Genomic DNA, 13,262 nt, shown 5'->3' with positions numbered 1-13,262 from the left:
AGAAGAAGATCCCATATATGTGGTCGTAGTAAATCGTCCGTTAGTAACTAACTAAGAGAAAGGAAAGAGAGAGAACTCAATTAGTTCTCGCGCATTTCAAAGTCAAATCAGCTTTGCTTATGCAAATGTAATTGCTTTATTGGTCTACCTTTTGATTGAACATATACGAGTATAGGTGTATACTTCTACTTATATATACAAGTTGTTTCAAAACTCAACTAACTGACTGTGAACAGTAGATTAAGGAAGTCAATATAAACAATTTTCTTTTTCGGTAATGTTAACAACTTTTCATACATACTGAAACTTATTTTTAGGTCCAGTGTTATTGACAGATAAAGTTTAAAAGAACAATTAGTGGCACGATTGCAAAGCATTCTATCATTAGTAAGAAAATAAGCAAAAAGAGAAGACCGATAATAGGTAATGTTAAATATAAATTGCGGCATCTCTTATTTTCGCATTTGAATTCTATCTGTCAACGTCCCTGGAGCGGTGGCAGCACAAGCTTCCGCTCGATCATTTAAGTCAAGCAGCGCTGAGTACGATTAGTACTTGGATGGGTGAACCGCTTCAGCAAAAAAGACGAAGAAGAAGAGAAGACTTTCATGCCGTAAATTTAAAATCGCTTCGCCCGCGCATCGTAAAATACCCCACAGACTTCGTAGTGTCGATTTTTCGTGCCGCTCGTAAAAATTCACTCTCATCACGTTTTCCCAAACGCCCCGAAAAAAGGATAACTTCAAAAATACTCATGTTATTTGTTTAAGTATTTCATCCCTTCTTTCACCAAGAAAATATACGGCATTTCGAACATCAACGATACCACGTAAGAACATATGTAACTTACTATTAAGTAACCCAAACCTGAAATTATCTGTAAAACAAAGCAAAAAAACATAATAAAATTTAATTAAAATATATATAAATCCATTAATATAAACAAACAAGAAAGAATAATACATACGTTTGCGAGTTCATCAAAGTGAGGGGAAGTTTCACTGTGTAAGCTCACAGAAATTATAACCATTGGATTAATCAAAAAAACTCCGTAAGTCAACCTACTTAATGGTATCCAAACCTTCCACGAAAGAATACGATTAACTATACCTAAAATACAAATTGATTTTATTAATAACGATAAGAAAGTAATAATGTCGAGTTAAACAATAAAATCAGATATTTAGTTATACCTCCATTATTTGTACAACAAGCTATTACTACCCATGCTATACCAATTGCTCATACAGTTCTACTGAGAGCAGTGTAAAAAACAGCACCTAAACCTGATACTCTTCTCGGATATAATCCAAAGAGTACTATTAGATTGCACAAGCTGCCGAGTATCCAGAAGACTATTATTGATTTCTAAAATCAGTTATTAACATTAGAGTCAACATCAACATCATCAAAAAAGTGATTCTATTCTATAGCATTTTAAAGCGACAAGCGATTAGAATATTCGTTTACTTTTTTCAATAATAATTTGTGGTTTAATTTCACAACGATATATGCAGCGATCACACCTACTAGATAAGGTCCTATCCTAACCAATGGTGAATAGTAAAACACTCTTGAAAGACTGTATTGTTTGTCCAATCTGTAATGCAAAAAATCGTTAATGCATTGATACAATAACCCTTTCATTATAGCGTATTTTACCAAAAGTATTATTCTATTTAAATTCGTTCATAAATATTTATCACTTATAAATATAATTTATAAACGCATAACCAATATATGATTGCACTAGTTTTATATACTAGCCATTATATGGACAAATATGCAAGCCGCTAGTAACGGGAGGATTAAATGTTTTCTTTGTATAATAGTTAACATTGATATTTACACAACTTCGTAGTCATAAATGTAGACAAAATAGCCAGTTAAGATTATCGATAAGGTAAACATGAGAATCAACAAACTGGATGCTACTTTGAAGTACCTGAAACAGAATTATATTTGCTGAATAAGTATTGTAAACGCTTGTATATTATTATGTATATACCAATATGTTTAGTATAATGTAAAGATCATTACATGGAAGATAAGAATAACAGAAAAGTTATAATCACGTAATATTGCATGTCTATTGCCAAGTACCAACTCCAAGTCATACACTGAAAATATTGATATATAGATAAATATATATAATATTATTCCCAATATTAATTAATTTATACGCCAATATTTAAAATTACTATAAGCATTGGTCCGTACCATATTCTGAAAACTAAAAAAATTTTGAATATAAAGGATATTTCTCCACCAATATTTCGAACAATTTTCGTGTGAAGCTTCTGTTATATAAAATAGCGAGGTTTTACTATTCCACGTTGCAATTATTTGCTGTAATCCGATTAATATAAAGTAAGTCGGTGACAATCTGAAACAGTAGAAGTAGTAAAAAATAGGTGAGATATATTTAAAATTACTATATTATTAATACTAACTAAACTAATATCTTTTTACAATACTATGTTACAATCCAGCAATATACGTGCCTTCAAAAAAAAGGATCGCATTTACAACCGACTAATATAATGGTCAACAAAAATATTATTATTATAATTACTATAAGGAAATTTCACTTATATCCTTAATAATTACCAAATTTATACAGAAATTAATCCTAATATCTTGAAAAATTAAAAATTGTAAGGAATTGTCGTACCTTATATATCTTTTCAGGACATCGAGAAAATATAATTTTATCCTATTTAAGTAATTAAACGGTTTACGTATACTCTTGCCTATTTCTTTCTGTAAATACAAATAAGTTACCAGAAAGCCACCAAAAAATAAAAATGTATCAACTGATAAAGTTCCATTGGATATTACTTGTTCGAACAAGTCCTCTGATTTTCTCAAAAGAAATTTTTTATTGTCTTAAAATAAATATTAAAGGTTAAGAATACAATAATAAAGAAAACCTTGATTAATTTAAATGAGATGACTTATATTATTTTAAAAAATTGAATCACATTCATTACTAAAAAACTTACCAATATATTCTTTCACATAAATTAATTTGTGTATGAGAACAATCCATACCATCGTAATAAATTTTAATCCGTGTATAAACAGTAAAGAAGTATTCTGAGATTTCATATTAAATATCATTTTCGTGTTCGAATATGCGGAAAAAGCCAGTAATATTTTCTAAAGGAAACTGTGGTATTTTGACTTTTTCAGTTGATCCTTATTATTATCGTTTATAGTTTGAAGTTCTTCTAAAAAAATAAACGTTTTAATATTAAATAATTATTTATTTGTGTATAAGAATTAGCTATAATAACCCTTTCGTTACTCATCACCAATGCGAGGATAGGGTACGTGCAAATAATTTCTTATCGAATGATAATAGCACAAAAGTATGTTGCAAAAAAAAGGATTACAGATTATAAAATAGATCTACCTATCGCTAGAGAATTATCATTTTTACGTTCTGGAAGACAATTGTCATTTTTCTTCAATCGTTCTTGGTATATCAGAACATCGTAGGCTGTTCCCATTATCATTAATATGAATGTGAGTATAACTATTACCCTAAAAATAGTCAACGAAAGGGAAACATAATTATATTGTATATATAACGAAGGACCACCATAAATGATAAAAGAATTGTGTGTTGGTTTACATCATTGTAATGAATGTGCCACTTAATAACCATCGATAGTCATCCATTAGATCTCTTACTTCTACTAACGAAAAATCGGCTGAGTATAATTCGCCTTTAAAAAGAGTTCTTTTTCTCAACACGTTTTCTAGGAGAATAGAAAGTTGTTTCTTCGAACAGGATGCTGGTAAGCACATACCGATTATCATCAAATCCTGAAAAAAAAATATCAAAATATTTAATAAGACTTAAAATTTCGTGTTTTTTTTTTAATTTTTAATAGAAACTTGCTTGCTTTGTTAATGGATTGTGGATTTGTAAGGTGCTATTATGTCGAAAATTTGCAACATAGAATTTCACTTCGAACGGTGGAAATTCATCCTTGGTATTACGATATCTCGAATTGTTTCGTAATAATTCTTCCGATAATACGAGGAGATCTCCGTTTTTGGCGTCTTCACATTCACTTCTGCTACCCAACCAAAAATTATTTCCATAAATGAATCCTGATTCCGGTTCACCGCTCGCATCGATTACTTGACAAAAAATATTATTTAAAATTTCGTTGTTATGTAAATCGAATGTACTTTTTACGAGGAAAATTCCATTGAAAAGTTGAAAATGAACACTTTTTAAAGATTTTTCATCCAAAAAAAAACCCGTAGTATATTATTACAAATAAGAACCCTTTTTGACAGATTATTTTAGAAGGATTTGAATTTGTAAGCAACACATGAATATATACATACTTTCTTGAAAGACCATAGGGGTATATGCGTACTGAATTTGCCCGCGAGAGACAATATAATGATACTTAGAGAATATCTTCTTCTTCTTCTTTAGTTTAGGCAAATTGCCTGTTTCGTAAAAGACGTTTTTCTGCCTATTGCACTGTTAAATTGTCGCACCATCGTTTTCGTGGGCGTCCCGTGCTTCTGCGGCCTACAGGTGACTTATCCCGTGCAATTCTGACAATTCTTCCGTTGTCCATTCTGTTAATATGTTCGTTCCATTCTTTTTTTCTTTTTAGTATCCATTCGTTGATGTTTTCCACTTTGCATGTTCTTCTTATATCTTCACTTCTCTCTCGATCCAGTAGTGTTTTCCCAGCTATTCTGCGAAGAATTCTCATTTCGGTTGTCTCTAGTAACTGTTTCGTTTTCGCCGTGTCTGGTCGAGTTTCTGCGGTATGTGACATAATAGGTCTTACCATTGCCTTGTAGATTCTTGCTTTGGTCTCTATGTCAATGTTTTTGTTTCGCCATATTGTGTCATTCAAACAACCCGCTATTCTGGATGCCTTCATTGTCTGTTCTCTTACCTCTGCTTCAACATCACCATATCCTGAGATTTCTATTCCTAGGTACTTAAATCTCATTTCCTGCTGAATAACCTTCCCTTCAATTTCCAGTTTGCATCTTAACGGCGTCTTTGATGTTGTCATGCATTTAGTTTTCTGGGCCGATATTTTCATGTTGAATGATTTGGCTATGCAGTTAAATCGGTGTAGTAGACGTTGTAGATCATCCTCATTTTCGGCCACTAATACAGCGTCATCAGCATAGCATAGGATGGTTATTTCTTCGCTGCCCATTTTATATCCTTTTAGCAGTCTTACGTTCCTTATTATTTCGTCCATAATGATGTTAAAAAGCAGGGGACTTAGGGAATCCCCTTGTCGGATACCGCGACCTGCATCAATCGGTTCAGTCAAGGCGCCATTTATCTTTGCTTGGATCTTATTGTTTCTATAGATGTCCTCTATGGTCTTGATAAGATTGTTCGGAATTTGCCGGTTATAGAGGAGGTGTATAACATCCTTTAGCTGCACTCGGTCGAATGCCTTTTCCAAATCAATGAAACACATATATGCTGGTCTGTTGTATTCAATTGATTTTTCTGTTATCTGTCTTATGATGAAAACCGCGTCTGTGCACGATCTGCCTGATCTGAATCCCTGCTGTTCGTCTTCCAGATTCGTTAAGCTGTTAATTTTATTCGTTATAATCTTTGTCGCTAGTTTTAATGAAGTGTTTAAAAGATTAATTCCCCTGTAGTTTGTAGGCAGCTTTTTGTCTCCTTTTTAAACATAACTATAGTTGTACTAGTTCGCCATTCGTCAGGTAAAACTTAGAGAATATATAGGTACTAATAAAACAATGAAATTCTGAAAATTTCAGATCCTTAACTTAATTAATTTTTGAGAAAAGCCAAAAAACTAAAAATCGGAACAAAATTTTTAATTACGCGTTGCAATAATTGTCCGATCTTTAAATATAAATTGTACGAAACTGTAATCATTTTGAGATGATCTTTCTCCTGTGAAAAATTATATTAAAAAATTGAAAATTTTTAATCCTCATAATATTGCTCCTTTTTTAATGTAAAAAGCCGAATTAATTTATTTATAAGTCATTGCACCTTAAAATATTCATTCGAACGATCTCATTTATTAAAAAATAAATAATTATTTTAAAGCATGGTACTTAAAATCTGTAGTAATAGAAATTATCTCTTAGCTTTCACGTACTTTTTAAGCTCCATAATAACTGCTGATCGATGGCTTCTCGAAATTGAAGAAGCTCGTTTCCACATTGAGTTGAATTTAAAAGTTCTGCGTTTGCTAGCATTGCGTAAACTGGCAACGTACGAATTTTCAACTCTTTCGTTTCATTTGCTGTACAATAATTAAGAAAAAAAATAAATGCTGTTAAATATTTCAGCAATTGGACTACTGGACGTGCCATTTTAACTATGCGATGTTGTTCTGGTGTACTTTCGTTGTATTTTTTGTGCTCCTATATAATACTCATCGAAAAAAATCAATTTTTACGCTACTTTCACTTTATTTCAAAGTATCCCTTTTGTTTTTACACTATATGAGCAAAAATATTTCGAAATAATATAATATAGTAACAATATAAATATTTAGAAGGAAAGAAAAACAAAATAAAGATTAACGAACGAAATTAGTTAAGCCTATACTCGAATAATAATGCGGGACGACCGAGAAAAAACTGAGTACATGCACTGGGAAGATTTTACACCACCTGACGGAAAAACTACAACTGTTTGATTGCATTTAGAAGAATGTCTTTTTATAATCTATGCTTCCTATAATAACTGCCTCTTTCATATTAATAAATGATATTAACATAACGATAATGAGCGTCATTATTGACGTCACAAAATTTTTTATCTTAACTAATCCAATCAACCTGCTTGTAAAATTGTTGTTCTCAATACCGACTAGGTTTTTATATTAAGGACTTATGGTTTCTTCAATTAAAGAATATTTCTTGTACTAGAACTTCCTATAGCAGGAACGTTGAGGGAAATGTACTTTTTTTTAAACTATCCTAAATGTTGGCAGAGTGTATTAGATTATTTAATATACGTCAAATTATTTTGTTTATTACTCAAAAGAAATACATACTGTAATCTAGAAACTCAGATTTTAAGTTCGACCTAAATACCTCATCAAAAATTAATATTATATTTACATTTTATTATGTACAAAAGTCATTTGAATTTCATTTATTAATCGTTTTTTATATTATTTTTGATGGTTTAATGGGTATAACGAATATAATATTAGCAATAAAAGGAAAATATTATTCTGCTACAATTTATTAAGTTGATAGACTACAAGTGCTCCAAAATATCGGTATAAATTGAAAATAAATTATCCAAATGGTGTAATCAAGAAGCTAATTAAATACGTTTTCTTATGCTTCACAGTAATTTTGTAAAAAATGAAAATAAAAAAATCATTAAGTTTTACATTTTTGCCTGTAATATTTCAACTTTTTCCATCAAAGATTTCTTCAAACATTTGAAAGACTTGTAAAGAGTAATTAATATATCCGGGTGTTTGATTTCTGCGCTGTGTTTCGTTCTTTGTCGGAACAAGTAGTTAACTGGACAATTTGTACTCCTCCTTCTAAGTATTATAAATCGTCATAATATAGGATCCTCCTTTTACCACCCAGTATAGTAAAACTTCAACAAATAAATTCCAAAAAATGTACAACTGTAAAAACACGGTAATAAGCACAAGTTAATAAGCATATGCTTATATTATTTTTATCAAAAATAAGAAAAGCGACACTACCATATGATTATTCTGTTTTTTTTTAGGATCATATCCTACCATACAATGGACTCGATTAAGCAACGTTTACTTTGTCTCTTATTACGCTTTTCGTGGATAAAAAGTAAGATTTATCGAGAGATTTATAGTTATAAACGTTTATGAATATATATACAAAGTGTACCGAATAAACATTATTTAATTTGAAATATTTCCGTCATTGGAGATTATCCGTGCAAAATCTTTAGCTAAAAGTTTCACACCATTTAAAGATCATTCTTGATTTTGTATAGAAAATCTTTTTGAGGTTAGGAAAATTTATTTCCAGCATTTTATTTGAAAATACAATCCACTATGATGGATTACGAAAAGATCAAAAAGTTAAGAAAAAAGCTAAAAAATCAATAAATTAACATTAAATTTACTTTTATAAATATCAAAATTCAATTATTCAAAAATTTAACTCTTAAACAAACAACTTATTATTGTTGTAAAACAATATTTAAATCGATAATATTTCAATAAATGAATTTTGATACTTAATTTTTATCTAAATCTTTTTTAAATGATTAATTTACCTATTTAAAGTTTTATTGTACTACATTTAAAATACCGTAAAAAAAATAAATTACAGTACGAATTACTGTATAATACCTACAGTACAGTACGGTACTGTATAATACATAATGAATAATCAACAAAAGTAAAAATATGTATTGAAACTAACTCAAAGTTCGTGATTATTTTATTCTATTTTTTTTTTTAATTTTCGAAGGAAACCTATATATATATAATTTACACCCTTAAATCAGTTATTACTGCTGGTCATTAACAAATTATTTCATTGTTGCTGTTCAAATACTTTCTTGAAGCACTGTATATATGTGGGAATGTGAAAATAGTTGAATTATTCAATCGTTCGATGGTTAGAGAGAGAAGATATAATAATTTATATTATTTATACGATTACCAGTACATGTAATTTAAAAAGGAATATTCATTATTTTACGATGAGAAAAACTAATAAACGTATATGCGCTGTTTACTAAAACCTATGATTAATAATTAAAAATAATATTTTCCAAGTGGTTTTTTTGTGGTTCCGTAAGTTGAACGGGAAAAGAAACGATAGATAGAATTCAAATGCAAAAATAAGAGATGCCGCAATTTATACTTAGCATTGCCAATTATCGATCTTCTCTTTTTGCTTATTACGCTTATTTGCTTTACATGAGAAATACGAATAAAAGGTAAGTTATAATATTAATAATTAATAATAGGAATAAATAATAATCCTATTAATAATTAATAAATACGCCAATTTTTAAGATTTTTATAAGCATATAAATATATATAAAATAATATATAATATAATAATATATAGATATATTTTTTATAGGAAAAATGTGACCTTCAGGGATTGTAAGCTTCTTCTAGGCATTGGCCACAATGCCAAACGGTTTTTGGTAACGTAGGAAAAAGAAGAATTATATATAATTCTATATTTTTTTTTAATTGTATGTTACCTGAATCTTATTTCGACTACTAATACTTTCATAATAGTAATACATATCGTTAACGAAATTATTTTTCAATTGCGATTTATAAATTATTTGATTATTTGACTTTATTGTTAACTATTATATTATACTAATTATGAATATCTATAAATGTTAATGCAGGAAATGTTTAATGTAATGTCTGCAGAGTTTGTATCTTGTAACTAATTCTATCAATCGATAAGGCAGGGATCTTTTCATCAATAAATGTAAATTTTATAGTTATTGTAGTAAATTTAGTAAATTTTACGAATAAATTGTGTTGTCGTCATTTGATACACGTTTAATCAAAAGCCTTACACTTTTTTTACACGTTCAATAAAAGATTCCTAATTTTTTTAATGAAGAAATTTTCATACCAAAGGATAATTGAGGCGTTACTTCACGCGTTTCTTCAGTCGATACGTTAGAAATTTCCGTCAATATGGGACTTTTGTTATTACTTTTTTTTATTTTTTTTATATAAATGTAATTTATTTGTTTAACAATAATTTTAAGGTCACAAAGATTTAATAGTATAATTTAATAATTATTCACTTATAAATATTCGCGAGCGATAACAACTTCCCTCAGTGTAATGGACAAAGTAAATTATTCGAATAATGCAGCATCAATCGAAAAATTCCTAGATGGTGTCGCAGATTGAAAGTATAGAAGTAAGAAACACGAAGCCCTACTTTATAAAGGATCGTTTAACAATTTCATGGAGAGTTAAACGGAGTCTCTTCGCAAAGTAGGCGTTACGGAAGGGAGAAGCGTGCCCTATTGGTCGTGAGCGTTTCTTATTCGTTGCATAAGTATAAATATGATGTCTTTCGAGGAAGGACTAAGCCATGATCGAAAAGGAGAGGGAAACCTTTGTTGCTCTTCGTTATTCAGAATGTTGCCAGATCTAAGGAATTTTGTAATATTTTTGCTCGATTGACGATTTTGAAGTGTCTTGTTATCAATATTAGATTCATATTCAGCGACTCCAAAAATCCTTAAATACTAACTTATTAAAATGTAGAACTACATATACATTTTTTAGCCACGTTTTGGTGATTTAGGGCCATTGTGCACCGATGGATGATGAATTGAGAGGGCTGTTGATTCTTGTTTGATTGGCTAGCACACTCGTTCCTAAGGATAAAACCGGACATCCGGATCTATTATTCGTATTTTCCTCGTTTCATGGTTTATACCACTCGTTACCATATTTTTTGTAGATATGGTGTCTGTGGATTTGGCTCATTTGTGTTTCAGAATAAGCTTTAAAGTATGTGTAAGACAAGAAGGAAGTAAGAATGGCTGTCTCACCCACAAAAAAAGATCAATTACATCCATTAGGTTTCTGGGAATATCGTTGACGAAGATGTTGAATAATATTTAACCAAGGATCCACCCTTGGGCTACACAACGGGGAACAAGGATGAGTGAGGAGAGGGAGTGGATTACAAAGACATGGAAGGATCTGTCGGATAGGAAACTGAGTAAGATTTTTATAAGTTGGGGAGGGGATAAAACTTAGTTTAGAGAGCTTGAATATTAAACTCTGTCAAGACCTTCGTGTTGAAACCTAATAAGACCATGGGTTAAAGTTTCTTGTTATTGTGCCCATAAACAACAAATTCAATGAATCTTATTAGCTGGCAGATGATAGAGTACTTATTGTATAAAGTATTATTGAGTTTTATTGTTATTGACCAACTAGTGGTGACGCAATAAAATGTATGAATAATGCTTATGCGTTTCGAACGTCTTTTTACGACTGACCTGGTCACAGGTTTGGTATAGCTAGTCTATTTTGTAGACCAATTAAAACCTCCTTTCTAATGAAATTAAAACGGAAACTTTCTAATAAAATGTTTTGAAAGAATAAAACGCTTTATAAGATGAGATAATCTATTTGTTTGTTACTATCAGTAACTTCTGATCCATACTAACTAGCTGAATTTGTTAATAATAATTGAATAAACAAACTCTGAATATGACTCAACTGAACTGACTTGAATCTATGCAACTGATTATATGCGGATCAACTGAATCAACTGAATACTAATCCAACTGATTTGGATAAACTAAACAAATTCTGAATAACTATGGATCAACTGAGTTGTAGCGGTCTTCCCCCATTACTTATAAATCTTTTTCTAATAAAGGGCACCGGTATCATCTTAGAGTGTGGATAGCTGAGGAAAAGTACGACTTTCCAGATTCTAGCAAGCAAGATAGAAAGTTGAAGGCGATAGCTGTATAGATAACAAAAAATACCGTTGTATGATTTTCGAAGAAAACCTATCCCGTTGTAATTTAAGTAAATATCATATATCCTTTCAGTTAAAATGTATCTTCAGGTATCTTTATCATTGGTCAACACGGCTAGGAATTTTTCGTATTAATAATCTCCAAAATTTGTTCAGACAAAGGACGAAACACAATGAGAAAAACAAAAACCAGGACATTTTAATTACCATTTACAATTCTTCTAAATTTTTGAAAAAATTATTGATGGAAACAGCTTCATTATTGTAGGCAAAGAATGTAAAAGCTTAATGATTTCTTTTATTTTACTTTTTCACAAGATTACTGTAGAGCATAAGAAAACGTATTTAATCAGCTTTTTGACAATACCATTCGGATACCATTATTTTCAATTTATTCCGATCATTTAGAGCACTTGTAGTCTATCAACATAATTAATTATAACGGAAAAATATATATGAGGTCTTTAGATATAAACTTTTTTCAAACAACTAAAAAATTAATTTGAGGTATATTAAATAATCTGTCACACTTTGTTAACATTTAGGATTGTTTACAAGAAAATACATTTCTTTTAACGTTTCTGGTAAAAGAAGTTCTACTACGAAAAATATTCTTCAATTGAAGAAACTATGAGTCCTTGACATAAACAACTAATCAGAATGGAAAAAAACAATTCTACGAGCAGGTTTATTGGATTAGTTAAAATAAAAGATTTTGTGACGTCAACAATGACGCTCATAATTGTTATGTTAATATTATTTATTAAAATGTAAGAGGCAGTTATTATAAGAGAGATAGATTATAAAAAGACATCCTTCGAAATGCAATCAAACAGTTGTAGTTTTTCCGTCAGGTGGTGTGAAATCTTCCCAGTGCATGTACTCAGTTTTTTCACGGTCGTCGCGCATTATTATTCGAGTATAGGCTTAAGTAATATCGTTCGTTAATCTTTATATTAGGTTTCTTTCCTTCTGAATATTTATACTGATACTATTTTGTATTATCTCGCAATATTTTTGCTCATCCAGTGTAAAAACAAAAAAGATACTTTTCAAAAAAGTGAAAGTAGCGTAAAAATAGATTTTTTTTTCGATGAGTATTATATAAGTGCAAAAAAAATACAACGAAAGTACATCAGAACAACATCGCATAGTGAAAATGGCACGTCCAGTAGTCCAATTGCTGAAATATTTAACAGCATTTATTTTTTTTCTTAATTATTGTACGGCAAATAAAACGAAAGAATTGAAAATTCGTACGTTGCCAGTTTACGCAATGCTAGCAAACGCAGAACTTTTAAACTCAACTCAATGTGGAAAGGAACTGATCGAATTTCGAGAAGCCAATGATCAGCAGTTATTATGGAGCCTAAAAGGTACGTGAAATCTACTATCTTATTTAAAACTACCAAAATGGTTTAATCTTTCTGAGTTGCACATAATAATTAATTTCGATTCACAAAAACATGAAATTTGTATTTTATTTCTTTTATCAAGTAATCGATGCGAGCGGCGAGCCAAAGACAGGATTCATATATGGAAATAATTATTGGTTGGGTAGTAAAAGTCAATGCGATGATGCCGGAAATAGAAATCCCTTCCTACTATCGGAAGAGATATTACGAAACAATTCGAGATTTCGTCATATGGAAGATGAATTTCCACCTTTTGAAGTGAAATTCTTTGTTGCTTATTTTCAACATAATAGCACTTTAAAATACCACATTGTAGTACCTGAAGAAGTA

The 13,262-nt window shown here is 30.1% G+C and overlaps 1 protein-coding gene across 1 annotated transcript; it reads right to left on the bottom strand.

The window, feature by feature from the left end:
• Positions 1-1,242: 1,242 nt before the first annotated feature.
• LOC122515584 (nose resistant to fluoxetine protein 6-like) lies at positions 1,243-3,057 on the bottom strand. The gene is made up of 6 exons (XM_043632983.1): positions 3,006-3,057; positions 2,785-2,888; positions 2,041-2,120; positions 1,850-1,945; positions 1,471-1,600; positions 1,243-1,368 (listed from the first exon to the last, which is right to left on the bottom strand). The coding sequence occupies exons 1-6, from the start codon at positions 3,055-3,057 to the stop codon at positions 1,243-1,245; spliced, it is 588 nt and encodes a 195-aa protein (XP_043488918.1).
• Between the last annotated feature and the right edge of the window lie 10,205 nt (positions 3,058-13,262).

The sequence above is a fragment of the Polistes fuscatus genome, unplaced genomic scaffold, assembly GCF_010416935.1.
Source record: "Polistes fuscatus isolate 324 unplaced genomic scaffold, CU_Pfus_HIC Scaffold18, whole genome shotgun sequence".
NCBI lineage: Eukaryota > Metazoa > Arthropoda > Insecta > Hymenoptera > Vespidae > Polistes > Polistes fuscatus.
The sequence above is the reverse complement of the archived record's forward strand: the minus strand, read 5'-3'. Positions and strand labels throughout refer to the sequence as shown.

What these genes read in the sequence shown, in the direction of transcription:
- LOC122515584 (XM_043632983.1), bottom strand. Translation starts at nt 3,057, where the DNA reads ATGGTATGGATTGTTCTCATACACAAATTAATTTATGTGAAAGAATAT. An exon ending in TATTTTTTGGTGGCTTTCTG is followed by an intron (nt 2,121 to 2,784) that starts GTAACTTATTTG and finishes CAATATTTTCAG; the next exon opens with TGTATGACTTGGAGTTGGTA. An exon ending in CTGTTATTCTTATCTTCCAT is followed by an intron (nt 1,946 to 2,040) that starts GTAATGATCTTT and finishes ATTCTGTTTCAG; the next exon opens with GTACTTCAAAGTAGCATCCA.